The sequence below is a fragment of the Geotrypetes seraphini genome, chromosome 7, assembly GCF_902459505.1.
Source record: "Geotrypetes seraphini chromosome 7, aGeoSer1.1, whole genome shotgun sequence".
NCBI classification, from domain to species: domain Eukaryota; kingdom Metazoa; phylum Chordata; class Amphibia; order Gymnophiona; family Dermophiidae; genus Geotrypetes; species Geotrypetes seraphini.
Genome location: NC_047090.1, coordinates 64,368,712 through 64,391,788, shown reverse-complemented (window position 1 = coordinate 64,391,788; position 23,077 = coordinate 64,368,712). Strand labels below are relative to the sequence as shown.

Genomic DNA, 23,077 nt, shown 5'->3' with positions numbered 1-23,077 from the left:
GCGAGGGAGGGATACATGCTGGACCACCAGGGATTGCGACAACGATAACGATGCAGGAGGCGGCGGCAGAGGGCGGGTAGCAGTTTTAAAAGGTGCGGCTAGGGTGGTAGCAGCGACAACTGTGGGTAGGTGGGTGGGTGTTTTTAAATGGTGTGGCTACGGCAGGTGGGCTGGCGTTTTAAAAGGTACGGCGGGGGTTCAAAATTGTACATTCGCTCCATAAAAGATGCACCGAGATTTCCACCCACTAAATTGAAAATAAAATCATTTTTCCTACTTTTGTTGTTTGATGATTTCATGAGTCTCTGATTGAACTTCCTTCTGATTGTACATCCAATATTTATTTCTGCTTCCTGCACACTTCTTCTCCTCTGGACCTCATTCCCTTCCCCAACCAACATCTCTCTCTATCCCTCCACAAGTTCAACTTTTCTTCCTCTCTCCTTCATTCCATTGGCAACATGTCTTCCTCTCCTCTCCTTCCCTCTCTTGCTGCAAAGGGAGTGGAGAAAGAGAGAGATCCAGGGTGCATCTCTCCTACTCTCTCTACTGCCACATTCAACATTTCTCCCTACTTTCCACCAGTCCAACATTTCATTCTCTCTGCCTCCTACACGCTTCTCCTCCAGTCCTCATTCCTTCCCCAAACATCTCTCTCTTTCTCCCTCCATGAGTCCAACTTTTTACTCTCTGCCCTCTCCCCCTCCCCCTGACATTTATCCTTCCCTCCTTTCTACTTTCCACATCCTTCCATCCCTCCCTCTATGAGTCCAACACTTTCTACTGCCTGCACGCTTTCTCTTTCTTCTCGCCCTTTCCCTCAAGTGCGACATCCCTCCTTCCCACCCCCGATCTCTCCCCCAACCCCACTCACATGTACTCTCCCCATGCCCAATTTCTTCCTCTCCTTCATACCATATCCATTTCTCCCTCTCTCATTACTCACTCATCCTGCAACAATTTTCTTTCCTTCTCTCTCCCCAACTCCACTCAAACTAATATGCTTTCTCCCTATACACCATCTCACCCTCCAGCATGCAGCACCTTTCCTCTCCCTCCCCTTCTCCTTTAAGTCCAGCCGCACCTTTACCTTCCCCTCCTCTCCCGCCAGGTCCAGCAGCACCTCTTCTCTCTTCCCTTTCCCTCCCCCTTGTCCAGCAGTACTTCTCCCTTTCCCCAGACCTTCCCCATGTCCAGCAGTACCTTTTCTCCCTGTCCAGCAGTACCTCTCCTCTCCCTAGCAGCAGCTCACTGCATGCTTTTAACTTCTCCACACAGCTGCTGCTAGTGTTAGTTTAGCCACGGTTCCATCAGGCAGCCTAGATGGAAACGCGGCTAAACTAACACTAGCAGCAGCTGTGTGGGAACGTTAAAAGCATACTGAGTTGCCACTAGGGAGAGAAGTACTACTGAGCCAGCGATTCCATCAGACAGCCTCAGGGCCTTTGCTAGGCCACCCACCTCTGATAATGCAACTTTCTCTTTCGGCGGAGGCGGGCCGAGGCTGCCTGATGGACTCGCTGGCTAAACTAACACTAGCGGCAGCTGTGTGGAGAAGTTAAAAGCACGCAGTGAGCTGCCGCTGATGGTCCGGGGGGGAGGGGGGGGAAGAGGGAGGCTAGGGAGAGAAGACGAAGGCAGGAGATATGCGATAGCAGAAGGAAGTTACGAGACATACAGCACCGTGTACCCCGTGTTGAGAAACACTGCTCTAGTAGATAAGTCTGTAAAGCAACAGTATAATTACACAAAAATTAGTCTGCTCCAATATTTCATACTTGCACTGGAGAGTATAAAATCTTACTACAATAGTACGGAGCACCTCCTTGCAACAGAACAGGCCTTAAACCAACGGCACACTGTGGTGCGAGGTTACAACTCCACTCCATGGCAGAAGCAAGCAACTGTAAAAGAGTACACTCATATTCCCTAGCTACAAGCCTATAGGGACTTGGTGCCAAAGAGTAACTTCTCAGTAATTGCTACAGTACCGCCAGCCCTTAAAAAACCAAGGACCTGGTGGTGGATTATAGTTGGACCCTCCCTACCCCTCAAATGGATCCCATGGTACAAAAAGTGGCTCCCTATCCTGGATTTGCCCTGCCCCCTATCTGGTAATGGTACCACCTTGTGCGCAAAGGACACACATCCCTGAACTCAGACCTGCCTTGTAAAAAGTCTTCTAGAACAAAACTTCAGATTTTTAAACCGTCAGCATAAGCATCTACTACCATGGTCATCTTGAACCTGAACCTTCTTCCACACACTTGGCTTTCTGCTATCTAAGGGCAATGCTTCCTGACAGATTAAGCTACTTCCTCCTTCCCCATTCCTTTTGACATTTTCTGTAAATGTTGTAAAAGATGCTCACCAGCATGGGGTAAAACATGCAATCATGTTTCTATTGCTTGCACTATAATCTGATATCCCAACAGTATCGTGAACATACTGTAACCTTCCTACACAGGTATAAAGAATTAAAAACACACTTCCTGTGCCCAACATATTTAAAGAAAATATTGTGTGATCTGGTGCATAGCAATGACTTAATCAAATATTATTCTAGGTGCGGCTTTTTCTCAAGTTCACCACCACCTTGGCTGAATCAACATCTAGAAATAACTGACATTCATACATAATTTACCCGTTGAATAGTCAAATAGAACTTAAAGTCAGTAGTATTCCAGAGTGTTCAATATTTTAATTAGAGGAAGGCAAGGAGAGTACTCACAAACTATAAATACAAGAGATGCACATTACTCAAAGTTGACAGAAAAAAATTAATTCCCATCAATAAAAGAGCAAGAAAAAAATACTGTACTCAGCATAATCTTCAAAGAAACATGGCAGCACCAGGCCAGAAAAATATGGCCTTGCAATGGATGCAAATATTCCAATGACTAACCATTACAATCCAGTTATTTAAAAGTTAACTAAACCATTAAATAGGCCGACGACCAAATCACCTGCAACTATAGGTGCACCTCCCTTAACAGATGTACCATTTCTCAGATTAGCCACTAGTGGCTCAAATCAGAGTTATGCAGCTCCAGGTTGGCTTGAGTGAATTTCTGACTCAGTATGCAGGGACAAGATTGTTTATATTTATGCTTATTCAGTTCAAGAATCAAAAGCAATTTAAAATAAGGAAAAAGGAACAGAAGTTTCAAGTTCAAGTTTTATTAAAATTTTGATGTATTGCAATATCATTAATTCAAAGCAATTTACAATTAAAAACGGGGTCTTAATTATTAACTAAAACCAACACAAACGGACCTAACGTACCAATACATAAGGGAAGTAGGGAGAACTACAATAAATATAGTAAAGGATACATACAAGGAAAATACAAATGGAGGGTAAGAAAGTTTAAAAGCATTTATAAAAGTATAGTAGAAAATTAAGAACTTTTTTTTTTTTTTCAAATTCTCAGAGCCTAAGACAGAGAATTAAAGAGTTTAAGCATCAAATGGGATCAATAAGGACTCCGATAATTAGGTCTCAAAAGCATCCTTGTACAACCAGCACTTTAACAGTCCTTTAAATTTACTCAATGATTTTTCTTCTTTAATAAATGATGATAGGGAATTCCATATTCTGGGTGCTGTAACTGCAAAGATCGTATTGTCTTGTATTTATTATACTAAGTGATGGAACAATTCACAAACAGGAAAAGGAGGGGAAAAATCCCACCCCACCTCAGAAAAAAAAATACAAAACACACCAACTGCTAGCCAAGAGATCCAGCCTATGCACATTCAACAAAACTTAGAGAAAATAATTGTGCCCTAACAAGTGTTCTAAATTGGGATAAGACTGTTCTGCCATATTTTCCAAAGGAAGGGAGTTCCAGAAGGACAGGGCAAGACAAGAAGAAGGGAAAAAACCAACAACAAACAATGGCATTTAGCTTCTAGTCTAGAGCAGAAGATGAGGGAATAGTGAAGAGGTGATCTAGAAGTGGATCAGAGTAATCAAGAAGACTTATAAAGGGTGATCAAGGCGATAAGATAAGAAGGAATACTCCGATGAGGAATTTTACAGGTAAGAGTAAGAATCTTGTCGTAGATGCAGAAGTTAATTGGTAACAAATGGTGATGTTTCAAGAAAGGAGTTATATAATCATAATGATGGGCCCAAGAGAATATTACGAACAGAAGTGTTTTGAATGTTCTGTAGTTTAAGGCTTGTAAACAGGCCTGCACAGATAGCGTTGCAATTGTCAAGCTTAGACACAACCAGAGCACAGAGAAGAGTAGCACATAAGTTCTCATACAGATCAAACAAATAAGACTCATTGAGTAGAAAAATGATTTCACCACAGAAGAAGCATGGTTGTGGAAGAAGAGTTATGTATCAAGGTGGATTTAGATATTTTAAAGATTGACCAAGCAGATAGATGACCCCTAGAGAGTGGGAGATACAGTAGGGTATGAAGGACAACCTGTCACCTAGAGGATGACTGACTTTTGATGACTGAGTAACAACTGGTTAGCAGAAAGCCAATTATCTACCTGGTTAAAACAACTGAAAATTGGTCAGATCAGGACTATAAGGATGCTAGATAAAGACCAAAAGTATCTCATCTACACAGACATAAAATTTAAACAAATTACATTCCTGCATCAGGACTGCAAGAGGGCTAAGCAAGATGCTGAAGTGGGGAAAGCACCAAACTTTGGGGGAGGAACACCATATATAGCAAAGGGAAAGACTGGAAGCAGATGGGAAGTGAGAAACTCTAAATCAGTGTTCAACCTTTTGACACCTATGGACTGGCAGAAATAAAATAATTATTTTGTGGATTGGCATCGGTCCGCATACCAGCAGTTGAAGAACACTGGGCTAAGTCGTGCCCATCTCCCCTCAATCTCCGCCCCAGACCCCGCCCCCATAATAGTACTAATTGTAACACCATTTTTTCCATTCATTTTTCATATATACACACACAATATAATTGTATTAACAACACATAATGGTTAACCACAAAATTAAAATACACAAAGCACACTGTATGCTTTTTAATATTCATTCCTACCAGAAAACAGATAATCACATGCAAATGCAGGAAACAAAAACTAAAAGTACTAATATTTACAAACAAACCCTAAGATGCAAGACTCTGCAAGCAGTACAACCCCAGAGGAAAAGAAACAAATGCATTTCTTCCTGAACAGACAAATCAATCACTAAATAAAAAAAATAAAAGCATTTCCCCTACTATTGTTGTCTCTCTCCCTCCATGTGCCTTGCCTTCTGGCCTGCCCTCCCCCCCCCCCGGTGGTATCTTTGGGTCGGTCCACTGTGCGATCAACGCAGCGTCTTCGGGCCAGCTCCCCGACTACTGCAATGCACAGAGCTGTGGCAGCGTCCCACGCCTCATCTGGAAGCCTTCCCTCTGACGTTGAGACATCAGAGAGAAGGCTTCCGGTTCAGGCGCAGGCCTCGCATAGGAGCCTTTTCCCATAGCTTTGTACACTGCAGCACTCGGGGAGCCTGCCCGAAGACACTGCGTTGATCGCACCATGGACCGGTGGCTGAATAATGCTGTCTTGGGCCCGATGGAAGTGCCGGCCCTGTGGACCGGCAGAAAATTTATGAGGACCGGCACCGATCCACAGACCGGCGGTTGAAGAACACTGCTCTAAATGATCTGTCTGCAAGAAAGAAGGTGAATCATTGTAAGACAGTCCCACCAATAGCAAAAGTAGAAAGCCTAGATAAAAAAGAATGACTGACAAGGAAATAAACAAAAGTGCATCACTATGATCAAAAGGAGAGTCATTTAGAAGAGAAGCAATCAGTCTCCATGGAATGAACACTTGGAAACCTGGTCGTAAATGATAGAGTATATGAAGCTTTGATATGTTTAGAATTGCAAAAATACAAGTTATCAGCAGTTTTGAGAGAAATGGCAGGTTTGAGAGAAATGGCAGGTTTAAGGCAGGCCAGTAATTGTATGAAAGGGAGAAATATAATGAATGTTTCTTGAGGACTGAGCAAACTAGAGTAGATTTCCACTGACAGGGAATCTGACCAAATGAGAGGGCCTATCATAGAAAAAAAACAAGAGGAATCAGCCCATGAGGGAAAAAATGAGTAAACAGTTTTATGGAATCATATCAAGGGGACAAGTAGTTTTTATAGGAGCCCACAAATGGTTTTCAAAGGAAATTAAAGAATGGAGATTAAATTGGACCACACAGGGAGGCGCGAGACCGAAAGAGAAAGATCACCTAAGGGAGGAGGAACAAAGGGGGGAGGTGGGGAAATAATTTTTTTACCTAGATGACAGAAGGGCGTGAAGTAGGGGATGGTGGAAAAGAAGAAGAATGTATTGTAGTCTGAGGCAAAAAAAATATGCAACATCATCAGAGGTGGTCAACCAAATTTTAGTTTTGGCACCAAAATTGGACTGAAAATTGAAATTCACCCCCCTCCCCCTTTCCATCTGACTACTTGTAGGCCTTCCCCTGGGCCTAGCTTAGGAAGCCTCTTCTTATATCCAGGCTTCCTTATAGCATGGCACTGCAATCAGTGGCCACTTCAGCAGTTCTGTCCCACATAATTCCTGCTTATTCTTCAGTTGTTTCCTAAAAACAGTAGTATCTGCCCTCAATCTAAGATGTGCTGAGATAATTCCTTTGGGTCTGCAATTGAGAATGCACATTGTCTGGTGTCTTCATAATGTATAAACTCAAAAGAACAGAATTATTACCTAGCACACTCCAACTGTAAAGCTATAACCAGCTTATACATTTGTCCATCATTCTGAAACTGAAGAAAGTTATAATTCAATAGCTTATAATCTAATCTAATCCTTAGGTTTGTATACCGCATCATCTCCACGTTTGTAGAGCTCGACGCAGTTTACATTAGGAGAAATAGGAAGGAACTACAACAGAGGGTTAGAGGTAGAAGTGTGAAGAAAATTTAGAGGACATGGGAAACCAAGATATAAGAGTTTCCTTGATTCCTAAGTTGGAGGGAGACTTACATTTTTTGAGAAAAGCCAGGTTTTCAGATATTTGTGGAAAACTTGGAGAGAGCTCAAGTTCCGAAGAGGGGAGGTAAGGTTGTTCCAAAGCTCAGTGATTTTGAAGTGGAGGGAGGTCCCTAGCTTTCCTGTGTGGGAAATGCCTTTTAGCGAGGAGAAGGATAGTTTTAATTTGTGGGAGGATCTGGTGGTATTAGGGTTTGAGGAATTGCAAGAAAGAGGGATAAGGGGAGGGAGGATACCATATAGGATTTTGAAAGTTAAACAGGCGCATTTATAGTGGACCCTGGCGATTATCGGAAGCCAGTGGAGCTTGGCCAGGAGCGGGGAGACATGGTCAAATTTACTTTTAGCGAAGATGAGCTTGGCCGCGGCATTCTGAATCCGTTGGAGTCTGTGGAGGTTTTTCTTAGTTAGGCTTAAGTAGATAGAGTTGCAATAGTCCAAACTGGAGAGGATGATGGATTGGACAAGGAGGGTAAAATGTTTTTGATGGAAGCAGGATCTAACTTTCCTCAGCATGTGAAGGCTGAAAAAGCATTTTTTTACCAAGGATTGGAGGTGGTCATTGAAGGGCAATGTGGAATCAATGATGATGCCCAAGACCTTGCTCGAGAACTCAACTGCAGAGAAGAGCCAGAGGGTAGTGGGATGGAGGTGATCTAGTTTTGGACCAAGCCAAAGAAGTCTTGTTTTGGACTCATTCAATTTCATTTGCACAGTGTGGACCCAGGATTGTAGGTTCATTATACAAGAGGATATGTTCTTAGACAGGTCGGTGAGGTTCGAATCGGTCTCGAGGAGGACAAGGATATTTCCTGTTGGAAAAGGGGATAGAGGGGTATAGATAGAGGATTATTACGCAGGTTCTGGACCTGTTGGGCCGCCGCGTGAGCGGACTGCTGGGCACGATGGACCTCAGGTCTGACCCGGCAGAGGCATTGCTTATGTGCTTATGTGCTTATGATGTCGTCTGCATAAAAGTGTAAATTGTTTCAAGGGGGGGATAGGTGGAGGAGTTTTAGGGAGGACATATAGATGTTGAAAAGGATAGGGGATAGTGGAGAGCTTTGCGGGACTCCACAATTCAGTTTCCAGGGGGAGGATGAGGTGCCATTCATGTTAACAATGTAAGAACGAGAGCTAAACAATCCCCAAACAGCCATGTCCCAAATCCCCCTTAATAAAGTAGTTGGAAAGATGCAATGTGTCCCACTCACTCAGACTGTGTGGGTATCAAAACTTCTACAGCATCACAGCGCTGTCGGACAGCACGGAATCCTAACTCCAATAATAGCACCACCATTGGAGTTAGGATTCCGTGCTGTCCAACAGTGCTGTGAGGCTGTAGAAGTTTTGACACCCGCGCAGTATGAGACACACAGCATCTTTCCCAGTGAAATATGCATTGTGGATATTTCTGCTTTATTAAGGGGGATTTGGAACATGGCTGTTTGGAGATTGTTTATCTCCTGATCTCCTGAAGCAGCTCTGGGCTAAACTGGCCCTGTCAACATCAGAGAATTATTCAAAAGCTAAGTTCCTGTTTTGATTTATCTTGAAAATTGAGATTCATTGCATACCTGATCAAGTTTGATGGAAGGGGGAGGTGGACCAATGATTGACAAGATAACCCATTGAATGGAACAGCAGTGGCTGCTATATTGTGAATTGTAAAGGTGATTCTAATGTCCTTCTACCCCCACCCCCGATTTGTCTATTAAAGTGGTTAAAATAATTTTTTTGCCATCACATTTTGTGTTTTCGAAGTATTTGCGAAATTTATAACAGATATTTATGAAATAAATTAATATCTGCTCCACTTTTTGATGATTATCTCTTGATGATAGTTTGGTGGAGTAGTCTGTCCTTTTTTTTGTTACTTACATATTGATGCCAACACATATAAAAGGAACCAAACCATTCCCACAAATAAGCCCAGAGAATTTTTTTTAAAAAAGGGTGGGAATAGTCAAAGCAAAAATCAGGCCAAAGATAGTCATGAAGGTCTTTATTAAAACTGTGAAGTGTCAAATGTAGAGCAGAATCACAACTAGGGGTCCTGGCCTGGTTTTGCTGTGGCCATTCCCTCCCCTTTTTTGATTTTCGTTATACAGTATATAGAAGAAAGATTTTAAAAATAATTCTCTTCTCCATTAGTAATGTAACTCCTTTAAGAATGGAAATATGATGAAAACAAGATACCTCTATTCAAAATGCAGCCATTGGTCTTTTCAGAATTTGCAGAGGGTTTCCTACATTTTGTAAATATGGGAAAATTCATTTGTATGGCCTCTCTGGGGGCTTTTTGTCCACTTCAAAAAGTTTTTGTGCAACTCTCAGACCACAGTCTACAATATATGGGAATGACTCATTACAATATGGATCAAAATTTATCCCTAAGCTGATCAGAAGGACAGCACACATTCTCAAGAACTCAGCTTTTAGTGCTGTAAAAAAAAGCATGCAACATTTTTCTTCAAATGTTTAGTGAGCTCAGCAGTCTCTCTCTCTAGTCCCACAGCAGACAGCAAAGCCACAAAAAAGAAACGCTTGAAAAGAGTTAATTTTTAGTTGCACTGGTGCTATGCAATTACTGCAGAATTACATTGAAGTTCATACAATTAAACTGTTGTGAAACTATCTTCGCCTCTTCTCAACAAAACCTTTGCCTTCCTAGCAGCCAAGATGAACCCATGGCTCGCCCAAATGATACGAGGCCCCCACTTACCTCGGATTCAGAAAAACATTCAAAACTTACCTATTCAACAAACAAGACCCGTAACCGCCCCCCTTCCGACATTACCGGGCCCCACGTGCGGCCCTCTCCCCCCCCCCTCCTAAACACTTCCTTCCCTCTCTTCTACCCACTCCCTTCTTCATCAGCCAAGTTCGGCTAAATGGTGTTGTTAATTCTAATAAATTGTTGTAAATCGGCATGTCAATGCGGATCCTAATGTAATTGTTGTGAACCGCCTAGAACTCAAAGGGTATGGCGGTATATAAGAATAAAATTATTATTATTATTAACATGTACAATTAAGATGTTCCTTTGAGTATATCATCACTCCATTTTATCAATTTGGCAATATTACACTTTGAATACTATATGCATTTCTGGTCACCCCATTTCAAAGAAGGTATGAGGGCAAAAAACAATTCACAGAAGGGCTACACTGCAGAATAAAAAATGATATCAAAAGGCTCTATTATGAAGAAAGGCTGAAGACAGATGAAATATAATACAGTTTATAAAATTACAAAGGAGATGGAACAAGTTCATGACCCTTTACGCTTCCAGAGAAATACTAGAAGAAATTCCTTGAAATTAACTTGTAGCAGAGTTAGAACACATTTAAGAAGAGGGGGTTTTTTCTTTCATTCAAGGCCCAATTAACTTTTATTCCAGTATGATATAGTGAGGGTTAGTTTTAAAATGTTTGGTCATGTTTCTGATAAATGATTATTATTAGCCAGGTAAACTCTTCTGATGTAAACAATAAAATAAGGCATTTGCTCAGCTCTGCTGGGTACTTCATAGTAGCCTTAACAGTCCACTGTCAGAAAGGATGCTGGGACTGGAGTCAGAAAATAAGCATGTATACTGTATATAACTAAATTAACTAGAGGGAAAAACTGGGGGGGAAGATAAGCTTTTACGTGTACTCAGGGCAGGAGCATTCCAGTCTTCTTTGGATGCTCAAATGCTTAAGAAAGGCATGGAGTATTCTATGTTTTGGGGTTTGTTTGTTTTTGGGGGTTTTAAGTCCACTGGACCCGTGGTAAATTTGTTCATTAATTCAATATTTAGCCTGTCCTCTCAAAGGAGCTCAGAAAGGGTTACAAATCAGATACTCAAGCACTGTCTATCTGTCCTGGTAGGCTTGCAGTTTATCTAATATACCTAGGGCAGTAGAGGATTAGTATGATTGTAATCTAACCCTAAGGTTTAAGTGGGTAACAAATTTTTAAAACTAAAATAAGTGACTTGCCCAGGATCACAAGGAGCAGCGCAGGGATTGAATCCACAACCTCAGGGTGCTGAGGCTGTAACTCTAACCACTATTCTACACTGGCAACCTATATGAAAAAATGCCTATATAGCTGTAACAAAGGCACAGCAGTTTAATTCCAATGTGTCTAATAATAAGGTGTGAGATGCACCATACATGATATCAGCTTCATCAGGGGGAAAATGCACTCACTCCATAGTCTACTGTTGAGACAGACATAGGGGAAGCCACTGCTTGCCCTGGATCGGTAGCATGGAATGCTACTACTATTTGGGTTTTTGCCAGGTACTTGTGACTTTGGATTGGCCTCCGTGGAGACGGGATACTAGGCTAGATGGACCATTGGTCTGATCCAGTAAGGCTATTCTTATATTCTTATGCCCCCCACCTGCAAGCTCCACTCAGCTGACAAGTCCCTCCGGTCTGTGCCCTTCTCTTCCTCCACCAACTCCAGACTCCATCCCTTCTAATCATGCTGCATTGTATATTTGGAACAAGCTGCCTGAATCCCTACAGCAGGCTCTGTCTCCGGCCATGTTCAAGGCCCAGTTAAACGCCCACCTCTTCAAAACTGCCTTCAACTCCTAACTCCTCTCACCTTGGGTTTAAACTTTATATGTCTTGTCTGTCTGTCCAAGCTAGATTGTAAGCTCTCCTGAGCAGGGACTGTCTATTAAATGTCAAAATATACAGTGCTAATCACCAAATACTTAGCCTATTACATATAAAGACAACTTTGAGTGACGCTTAATACTCCAAACAAAATGAAGCTTAATACTCCAAGCTTAATACTCCAAACAAAGCGACACTCAGCACTTTCTTTCACTTGTATTCTTCTTCTAGCTTGCATCAATAAATAACTTCATCATTCATTTATTAGAAATATTTCTCACAATCTTCCATTCTTCAGTTGACCTCAAGACTACACTTGAATTATCTATTTCATGTACAATTCAAGTATTTTGTAGCAAGCCTCTTCATCGGTCAGACTTACGACCTCTTTTACAAAGCCGCACTAGCGGCTGCGCTAACGGCCCCGAAGCCCATAGAGATTTAAAGGGCTTCGGGGCTGTTGCCACATGGCAGCCGCTAGCACGGCTTTGTAAAAGAGGCCGTCAGTCAAGCATTTTATAACATTAATATTAAGCCGATAACACTTATCTTAATTAGCAGCAAGGAGGGACTCTGACGTGAATTCGCGTTTCACTATTAGCTGTTTCAAGGAAAGTCCCTATAGAACAGCACGATTTTCGAACACGGAGGCAGGCCAGAACATGGAGCAACTCCCCCCTCTCCGGACGGGTTGGCCGCTGCCCCCGCGCAGGACTGGTGAGCTGAAAGTGTTCCAGGCAGCGGCCGGCAGGGGCTCGAACCTGTGCAAGCAAAAATCCCTCTCCAACCTCTCCTTCCTCACCGATGCCAAAAAGAAGCCTCACCGCACCTCCGTGGCACCTGCCCCGGCCCCGCTATCGCTCTCGCACTTCCAGCACTCACTCCACATAGCTGAGAGGAACGGCTGGAGGGTGGAGGTTCTGGAGACTGCGGAAGCAGGAGAGGGAGGAAGAAGAAAAGAGAGCCACAGACCCATCTTCCTCCTCTTCGGACTCAAAAGTAGAGAAACAGATGAAGAAACAGCAGTCCAAGAGGGGGAAGAGAGCGACACTCTTCAGTGGAGGTGTTACTGTCAGCCGCAGACTGGGTTTCGCGCCGACAATAATTTTTGTCCGGGTGGTAGGAAACGGGCCAAGTGTGGATATGATGGAGGGAAGGAGGGAGGAGGTTTCAGTGGATACGGCATGCGGACATGCGCTGGCCACAGTGGAGAGTAGACTGTGGCGCCAAGACTGAAAGGTTCCTAAGGGGAAAAAAAGGGGGAGTTGGTAGTGGCAAACATGAATGCAGTGGATTTGAGGTGAGGGGGTACATATATAGCAATTGGTGAAAATTGTGAATAGAATAGATAATTAAAAAAGGGTGAAAGGATTGTATTTGGGTATTTTAGCTCAGCAGTTTGTTCGCGTCAGAAGGGAACAGCACTGATGCTTATTGTGTTGATTGTGAACTGGATTATGGATGCTGTTACTCCTGGACAGGGGGGGGGAGCAGGGAAGGGGTGCTACTGGACACGGGACTTCAGGAAGGATGGAGGGGTAAAAGAAAGACATATGGCCTTGGGGAAGGACAAAGGGGACCTAAAAGGAAAAGATGGCAAAAGGGGTGAAACAGGGTCAGAGAGAGATGGTAGAGAGTGTGAGAGAGGGAAAGGGCGTGATGAGGGTCAAAAGGGTACAGAGGACTAAGAAAATGATGAAAGGTGAGGTGGTGGGACTGGGATCAGTGGGAGGCACGGTCCAGCCATGGTACAGGCGTGGGAAGGGGTGGCTTCAGGGTATAGATGGGGCTATTCTAGCACCCATTACTGTAACAAATGTAATGGGCTTAAACACTAGTTAATCTTATAAAATGCTTGACTAAGTCTAACCGATGAGGAGGCTTGCTACAAAATACTTGAATTGTACATGAAATAGATAATTCAAGTGTAGCCTTGAGGTCAATTGAAGAATGGAAGATTGTGAGAAATATTTCTAATAAATGAATGAATGATGAAGTTATTTATTTAAGCAAGCTAGAAGAAAAATACAAGTGAAAGAAAGTGCTGAGTATTAAGAGCTTTGATGAGTGTCGCTTTGTTTGAAGTAAAATGTACAGTGCTGCATATGCTATAAAAGTGATAAATAGTAGTAGTAGTAACCTTTCATATACAAAAGGGAGTCCAAGCTGCTTAAATTTTGGGGCTTACTCTTTGCAAATAGATATTGCAATGTATGTATGTAATTATTAGAAAAGTAAAATAAAAAATGTTACCAAAGTCAATTTATTAAACTATAATGAGAACAGTTTTACTTTATTCCACATCCTCTTTTAGGAAGTTAGTAATGCCTAGCCATTTGATTACATAGATTTTCTTTAAAATGCTATTTGTTTTGTTTGCATATGGAACAGCATAACATTTAGAAGTCATATCCTATAACAGAATATCATATCTTGTTAACATTTATTTAATGCTAAATATTAATGGCCCAAGTTGTACATATATTAAAAACAATGGTTATTTTCAACTACCGTTTTTCTTCAATTGCTCCCTTTCAGTTTTGTGGAATTTTTTTTTTTGGTGGGGGGGGGGGAGTTGCCTTCGGTTCTTTTACAGATATTCAAAACAAAGAACATCTTAATTCCCTTATTAAACATTTTCCAAATTGGTTGTGGTTTAACCCTGCTTGCAGTGAAATCAAGTCACACACCAATCACTCCTCTTCACACGCGTGCAGAGACCGGTCTCCCCTTCCCGTGGTCTATCAACTGCCTCTCTCTCTCTTCCGCACTCCATGCATCTCCCATTCCCTCCCTGTCCGGAATCTGGCCGCTCTCCCTTTTTTCTATTATCAAACTCATACCTGAGGTCGCCCACCACTATTCCTGCAGCTTTCCTCTGACACAACTTTTCTCCCACTAATGAGTCCCGCCTTACCGGAAATAGGAAGTATGTCAGAGGAGGGCAGGGCGGTGAATTGAAAGAGTTGCGTCAGAGGAAAGCGGGACGCTAGAGAAGGAGAAACTGCTGGCGAACTCAAAGAACAAGTTGGCAGTTGCTCTGGAACGGGGCTTAGGGGAATCCCGCAGGGACGAAGTAGCTCCCGCGGCGTTCCTGTGTATACATGTCTCTCAGTGACCGCCTACCTACCCAGGGGGCCTCCAAGACGTCCAAGTACCGCCTCCTCCTCCTCCTCCAGTACAGCTGACGCGGAAAGGCCAGCAGCATCAGAAGTCACCTGATATACTGGGGCGCGCGCGAGCGCCAGCCAATCTCCATTTGCAGCCACATGAAGGTCGCCACACCCACCTGCCGGTAGTGTCAGTGTGAGTCTTGCTTGCTGCATCAGCACGGGCAGAAAGCTGAATTATTGAAGCAGGACTTGTTGCACAAATGTTAGTTAATGGGGGGGGGGGGGGGGATTTTTTTGATACAAAAGCGGTAAGTGCTAAATAATGCACCAGGAGTTATGATTGGAGAAAGAGAACTGAGACATGGGGAAGCATGGTCAAAACTACAGTTTTGCACAATAACGGCAGCGAATTGAGCTACCCTACACTCCAAGGATTACAATTGACACACAGACTTTCCATTAGAATTACAATCCCGACTCTTAGGAGTGGAAAGCCATAACCACCTATCCATGAAGAGCCATTTACAATCAATAATAATGAGAATGCTAAGATCCTAGTCCAAAACAATTGGTCTTTACCTCCCAATAAGAATAACACCCGCAGCTCAAATATTTCAAAAATTAAATAATACTGATAATAATATGTTATTAGAATGGCAATTTTATGCTGTTTTTCATTATAATTGTAATACTAGGAGTTGGATCTGTTTAATGCTTTTATTTATTTCTCTTCCATCAGACAGAGTGACTAGGATTCGAACCAGCAACATTAGGATAGAAGGGTATAGGTTTAACTAGTGTGCTACAGAGTGAACTAGCAAGCTAGATAGCAATTGTAACACTGGGTCTTATAGGCATTGTAAGGAAGTCTACTTTTGAGCACAGTTTAGGCTTCAGATAGACCTGAGTTCTATGGACCGAACTTAGGAACTCTTTGGACATTCTTCCGGAACTTAGGCACAGTTTGGATGTCCTTAATGTGATCTGCTAAATAGCTCTCTCGCAGGGCAGTCAGAGACACCTGCCTGGAAACTGCTATAGCTCAATAAGTAAAAGCCCTGTCATAAGTTCAGATCCCAACCAGCTCCCCAGCACATTTATTTATTTGTTCATTTTTATAGCCTATCCTCTGCAGAAGCTCAGAACGGGTTAACTTAGAACTTCCCTAAATGTTCCAAAGGCTCACAATCTAGCTAAAGTACCTGATAAAACAATTAGTAAATAGGAAAGATATAACAATTCAAATAATAAAAAATAAAAAGAATAGCATACATACATATTTCATACATATTTTAATTATGACATTCTACATTGCAGGTGCACCTTGATGATCTCACCATGAGGTCACCATTGGGCAGCTGCAAACTTCCATTTGCAATGAAGTAGAAGCCATGCTAAGGTCTTTATCTGGTTTTTAAGCTTTTGCAAATGAAGTTATGTATGCAATCTATATATTTTTATCATGTGCTTTCTTTGCTTTCAAGAATGAGCTGATGGGAGCACTGTTTAGTCAGAGCTGTTTCTTGTATGACTGGATGAGCTATATTTATCTTTTTTTTTTTAGTTGTTTAAATTCATGCAGAAATAAATGGCTAGATTGAACCTAACGACTTCATTAACGCATTTCCTTTTTTAAAACCTCTATACCATTTGAAAGAGGGCAACTATCTAATTATTCATTTCTAGAATTGGATACTTCTTAAATTTAGTAAACATATTCTGGCACAAGTGTCAAACCTTAAAAAAGGAAGTCATATTGAGCATTAGAAAATAATTAATAATTAACTAATAAAAATAGTACACATTTAATTTTCCTCACCACCAAATTTCCCCGTCCCACCCCACCCGGCTGGAAAAAATTTCTGAGGAGAACACTGGAATAAAATAAATGGACATTTATACCTGCTTGAGAGGTATAAATATTAATACCTAAGGGCCTCTTTACAAAGCAGTTTAGCACTGCAGTAACAGCCCAAATGCTCATAGGGATTTAAAGGCCTTCAGGGCTGTTGCCTCAAGGCTTTGTAAAAGGGGGGATAAGTTAAGTACACAAGTAAATTAGAGTAAATAAGCATAAATAAGCAAAATGTTATAATCTACCTACATTCTACCTAAACTCCCAACCTTGTTTGTTTACCAGCAAAGAAAGCATCATCATGTCAGACACATTTATGCTGATCATAATTTTATAACAAATGATTTTTGCACGAATGTGGACACATATGCAGAAAAATGACTGTATAAAAACTCCCAAATTGTGGAAAAGTTAGCACTATTTTATAGAAAATCAGCATTGCTTTGCCAAAGAAAACGTTCAGATCTTGGTTCAGTCCTTTATGTAGGATGCAAAGAAAATATACATAAACAATTACAAGCCACTCAAAATGTAGCAGCCAGACTCAATTGAAAAAAATAAAATTTAATTTGGAGACAGGCACCTATCTTCTTAGATGTGATTCTACAAAAGATAGGTGCCTATTGCATGGCGCCTAACACCCAAAATAGGGGGTGGAGTAAAACTTAGGCACCGCTAGGTGTGATTCTCTAAAAGGACTTGGGTGCCTACAATGTAGGCCTTTATAACCCTGGCCTACATTACAGGCACCTAAGTTTTTAAGTTATTCTAACACATTAATATTATAGAAGCTATTATATTTAAATTCCTTTCATACTTTCAATATTCAACATCATTTAACAATTGTAATAAATTATTTTTAATAAATTATTAATTTCCTTGTAAGGGTATTATAAAATTGGAGGAGAAAATGTATGTATTCTTTAACCCTGAGCACCTGAAAAGTTTTCTGGAATCAAGGAAACCTCCAGTTCCGATAGCAATCTCTACACCCTTAAAGGTTGATGCAGCGGAAACTATTTAATAATTAGGACTTATATCCATCAGTTGGAATCTAGCTTTTCTTTATAATATATTTCCTTTATTCCTGTCAATTTTTCTTACATCTTCTTACATTCTTACATTTTCTTACGCAAGCGACTGGTCCTGAGCAGTCGCTTGTTTTTGGATTGAGCAGCCCAGTTAGTGTGCCTGCTTTTTGTTATTGAATCGTGGCCCTTCCTACTTTGCTTGCCGTTTCCCCTCATTTGCATGCGCGGATCAGAATCAGATCAGAGGTGATCGGCCACAAGGTTAGTGAATCAGGTTGAAGGAGAATCGGGTCGCAAACCGATTGGTTTGCTTAGCCCTTAGTTACTATACAACATGGGTTCTTAGGAATGAAATCCTGGAGCTCCTGTTCTCTTGCCCTTGTAAGTTCCTGACTGCTAAACTTTTTCTGCTCATTTTCAGTATCCAACCATTACTGCTTTCCACATATGAACCTGTTTTACCAACCCTGACCTTAGCTGTTTCCCAACTGCTGTTTTCTGGTGCTCTTACAAGACTGCCCTGTTGGATCTGACCACATTATTCCAGTGCCCTAGCCCATCTCCTGCCTCTTTCCACCTGGTGACCAGGATCTATTCTGCCTCTGGAAGAACACCTCAGGCTCCAAGTCTTGGCTGCCTCCAAGTAACTCATGGCTCAACCTGAAGAAAAATGTGTCTTTTACATGTGAAAATGCATGGCATAAGCCCAGGGTCACACACACTTAGATCATCTTCCCAAAACCTATTAGTTGTTCCCTCCTTAAAAATAATAGGCACTCGAAGATTAGATATGTTCTCTGTAGTTGGCCCCTAATGGTGGAATTCATTGCCACCATTACATAAAAATTGAAAAAGACATTTTTCCTTCAAGAAATCCCTGAAAACATTTCTTTTTAAACAGGCTTTTAATATCTAAAATTTATTTTATTTTATTAATTTTCGCTTTTAAAATCCCCTTATTCCCCAATGTTTTTTCCCTTAAATGTATTTCTCAACATAATAGATGTAACTTTAACCCCCCTTCCCTCCCAATTGTTGTTGGTCATGTTGGATTTCTATTGTTTATACATACTGTATGTATTTTAACTCAATTGTATTTTATTATTATGTACATCGCTTTGTATAAAGATATAGCGATTCATCAAATATTTAATAAACCTTGAAACCTTGTTCATGATGGTTAACTGGCCATGACATCAGTGAAGAGATACATCAGGTTTCAAAATGGGCCAGATTGGACCTGGGGTTCTGGGTAAATAAGTCACCTCCTAAATTGGGCCAATTCCAACTTCTGTAGCATAGAAACTTGCATAGCATGAACCATAACATTTCAACTGCCTCTCCTATGTTCTCTACTCTTCCACCACAGTGCTATGTATAGTCAGCAGTCAATGGCAGCCTCATCGGCTCTGTGAAGTACTGCCAAACACTGTTCAGCCAAGTCAGCAATCATTTGAGACACTATCTGTACTTCTCTGTAATTGCCCAGGTTGCTATTTGCAATTACCTATAACTTGAAGTAGGCTCTGTCATGCCATTGTAAATAATAAATGCCCTCATACACAAAAAAATATTTTGCAAGACAGAGGACAAAGCCATTAGGAACTCATTTGGGATACAATGAGAATTATTACCAACTACTAATGCTTTTTTAGTAACTCAAAGCCACCTGTTGAGGAATGTTGCTATAAAGAGCTTCTAAATCCATAGTAGTTAGGAAATCAGTATCTTGAATGACCTGAAAATCCTTGATCAGGTTTAAAAAAAATGGGTAGTATCCTTTACATATGATCTCGCGGTGGCAACAATGAGTTTTAAGAAGAAATCCACAAACTAAAATAACGGTTTCAGAATAATACCCCTCAAAGCAGGGATCTCAAAAGTCCCTCCTTGAGGGGCCGGAATCCAGTCAGGTTTTCAGGATTTCCTCAATGAATATGCATTGAAAGCAGTGCATGCACATAGATCTCATGCATATTCATTGGGGAAATCCTGAAAACCCGACTGGATTGAAGCCCTCAAGGAGGGACTTTGAGATCCCTGCCTCAAAGATACTATAGGGCAGTGGTCTCAAACCCTTTGCAGGGCCACATTTAGGATTTGTAGATACATGGAGGGCCTCAGAAAAAATAGCTAATGTCTTATTAAAGAAATGACAATTTCTATAATATTAATTTTGCATGAGGTAAATCTCTTTATAGTTTATAAATCTTTCCTTTTGGCTAAGTCTTAATAATAATATTGTAATTTATAGCTAAAGAGACATATGATCAAGAAACTGTTTTATTTTACTTTTGTGATTTTGATAAACATACTGAGGGCCTCAAAATAGTACCTGGCGGGCCGCATGTGGTCCCCTGGCCATGAGTTTGAGACCATTGCTATAGGGCGTCCGGGGGGGATTATTCAATTACTTATGTAATTTTGGAACTATAAAAAATAGGAAGTCTCTCCGGTTCTTGCATCAAAAATATGACTTCCCCCTTGGTAATGTTATTTTGGGCAAGAGCCTGATCTACTTGAAACTGAATTTGAAGCTTGAGAGCAACAGACGAGTATCCCGGTAGAATCTAGTACCAATCTGATTTTTGAAGGTATTCTTTAACCTGAAAATCATATTGAGTGGTAGTCTGTACCACAATTGCCCCACCTTTATCTGCTGACGTAATAATAAGATCAGGGCCAGTCTTTACTGAAGCACTGATTCTTACATCTGAGTCAATACTACTTCCCCTGGAAGGTGGGTTGTATTTTTTTTAAACCTTTTTATTTATTGCAAAATATAATAAAAGTAACAACACTTGCTACAGAAACAGACAACAATACTTTCCAAGAAGTCACATTATTAAAAAATTAAGTAAGGAGACCACTATGTAGGAGAAATATACGGAAGGAAACAAAAAAAGAAAGGCAATTACTTTGTTTGACAAACCCGTTCCTATTATATATTAACTATCCTTCATTTCTTGGAGAGATTTTTAAGGTTCAAGATCTCAGTTGGGCTGGTAAGAAAAACACAAGATGATAAAGGGGATGGAACTCCTCTCATATGAAGAAAGACTAAAAAGGGTAGGGTGCTTCAGCTTGGAAAAGAGATGGCTAAGAGGAGATACGATTGAAGTCTACAAAATCCTGAGTGGTGTAGAATGGGTACAAGTGGATCAATTTTTTTACTGCATCAAGATTTACAAAGACTAGGGGACACTTGATGAAGTTACAGAGTAATACTTTTAAAATCAATAGGAGAATTTCAGTGTTTTCTAATCATAAATATATATAATGTTTTGTATAATAATGATATTTCTCAGCATTTATTGAGTTTCAATGTCACGTCAGTTAAGCAATGGAAGGGCTGAGGGACACCATCGTTGGGCTGTGCTTAGGGCATCAGTTGGCCTTAATCCAGCCCTGCTGTCAAGACAGCTATAAATGTTAATAACTTAAATACCATCTATAACATCCATAACAGAAACAAGCCAGCCAAGATCCATAAAAATCAAGAGAATGTGGTTGCTGTTAAGTGGTGGTTTTCTCTTTAGAAGAGTGATGATGTTGGCCATAAACAAAATTGATCTCTGGAGAAACATCCTACCATTTTCTTTCATTCACTCGGCAGAGCTAAAGTATATTTGCTGGAGACCTGACATTTATATTCCTGTATATTCAGCACAGATGCTGAGAACAGCCAACAAGTCCAATAAATGTTTTTGCATTTTTAACATAATTTTCCTCATTGCCTCAAAAATATTTAAAGTGACCTGTGAAATGCACCTTGACAATAAAACCAGGACCACACTATTTCGTATCAAATACCACCTATCAAGGGGCCAGTACTTCTACAAGTCTGGCCTGCATTGGGTGCAACTCACATGTGCAAGGATTGGAGGGGACCTGGTGGCATTTGGTTTCTCCTGCTCTTGATCCCAGTATCCAGTGTGGTCATCTTGAGTAGGACAGGATGTGCACGTAATTTATTATGTCACATTATGCCAATATCGATGGCCTGATGATCTGATGTTATAATGGTACATACTTTACCAGCCAAATAAACAAATTGAAGAGCTATATATCCCCTGGGCTGGATGGCATGCACCCTAAAGTACTAAAAGAACTCAAAACATGGTCACATCATGTATATATCAGTGTCTCTCAAACTTTTTAAGCTCTGGCACACTAAATGGAGCAAATGTTTTTTGCGGCACGTTATAATTGAAATTATAAAATTACAAAACCCACAAAAAAATTAAATTTGAGCATTATTTATTTAAAGTTCTTCAAGCTATGTATGAGTAATTGTAACAACGGTGAAACTAAAGTAGAAAGAATTGCTAATCAAAGCAATGCATGTGTTTGTTTTTGAGCGCAAATCAACTCAAAATGCAGCTCGATAGTTGACAAGCAAACACATATTTCATCATCTACCATCTGCAGTCATTCTCTTTTCGATTTAATTTCTGTCAGAGCTGAAAATCCAAGTTCGCAAAGATAAGAAGATTCAAACAACAACAAAGCCTTGATTGCTTTGTTGCTCGAGTTAGGATAACTACTGCTTAAAAAGTAAAAATAAAATTACTTGCCATTAGTTTTCAAGGACCAATCACGTCAAAGAATGATGCTTGTCTGGGCGGTTGTATCCTTTTGCACACAGGCGCTCATAACATTGCGTATATGACGTACATGTCATCTATTCTAATGCATACTTAAGGATATTTTTTAAATTACAATAAAATTCTGGAATCTCTCATAACACACCTGGAATCTCTATGGGGCATACCACTATGCCTTGGCACACAGTTTGAGAGACACTGCCCTATATATTTTTTTTTTAAAAAAAAAAAGGTCATATTATAATCCCAGTTATAACAGGTTGCAAAGGGTTGGATAACTCAGTTGCCAACTATAGGCCTATAGTCTCCATTCCTTTCTTAGTTAAACTTTTGGAAGGTCTAGTTTCTCTTCAGCTGGAGTAGTAAAGAACAATTTGATTTTACTCAAATTTAGTTTCAATTTAAACTCCCTTGTCCACTCCTCAACAACCATCACCACCCTTGGGATTTCCTTGGAATGTTTTGAGGGAACCAGCACAATAGAAATTACGACTGTAATGTGATAGTTAAACAATTTAACCCCCAAATCTGATAACCTAGTGCCTAAACAGGATAAGTAAATGTTAAAAAAGAGGGGAAAGGACCTTTGTGGAACTTTTCAAGGGTTGCTCCAGGGGGAATGCAAGCACAAGAAATCACAAAGCCATTGAAAAACATAGCCAGCGATTCCCTTGGAATCCAAGCATTGAGGTAATATGCTATGATCAACAAGGTCAAAGGCACATCTAAGATCGAACTGTAAGATTAAAACCCCCAATCCCCTACTAAAGAGTACATATATGTGGTCCAATAGAAATGCCACAAAGAGTCCACAAGAAAAAAGCCCACAAATGTAGTGAAAACGAAGAA

General features: G+C 40.8%; 1 protein-coding gene across 7 annotated transcripts in view; it reads right to left on the bottom strand.

Moving 5' to 3' along the window:
* Positions 1-23,077, bottom strand: part of PACSIN2 (protein kinase C and casein kinase substrate in neurons 2) — a 147,520-nt gene that overhangs the window by 119,180 nt on the left and 5,263 nt on the right. Inside the window, exon 1 of one of the 7 annotated variants that reach the window (XM_033951355.1) lies at positions 14,753-14,901. The exons of 1 other annotated variant lie outside the window; for it this stretch is intronic. Coding sequence is in view for 2 of the 6 variants with exons in the window: in XM_033951360.1 (XP_033807251.1) it covers positions 14,753-14,830 (78 nt within the window). In the remaining 4 variants the exon portion in view is untranslated. Of the gene's footprint in view, positions 1-14,465; positions 14,617-14,748; positions 14,902-23,077 lie in introns of those variants that run through there. 5 more of the 7 variants (XM_033951360.1, XM_033951354.1, XM_033951356.1 and 2 more) reach the window with 5 other exon arrangements.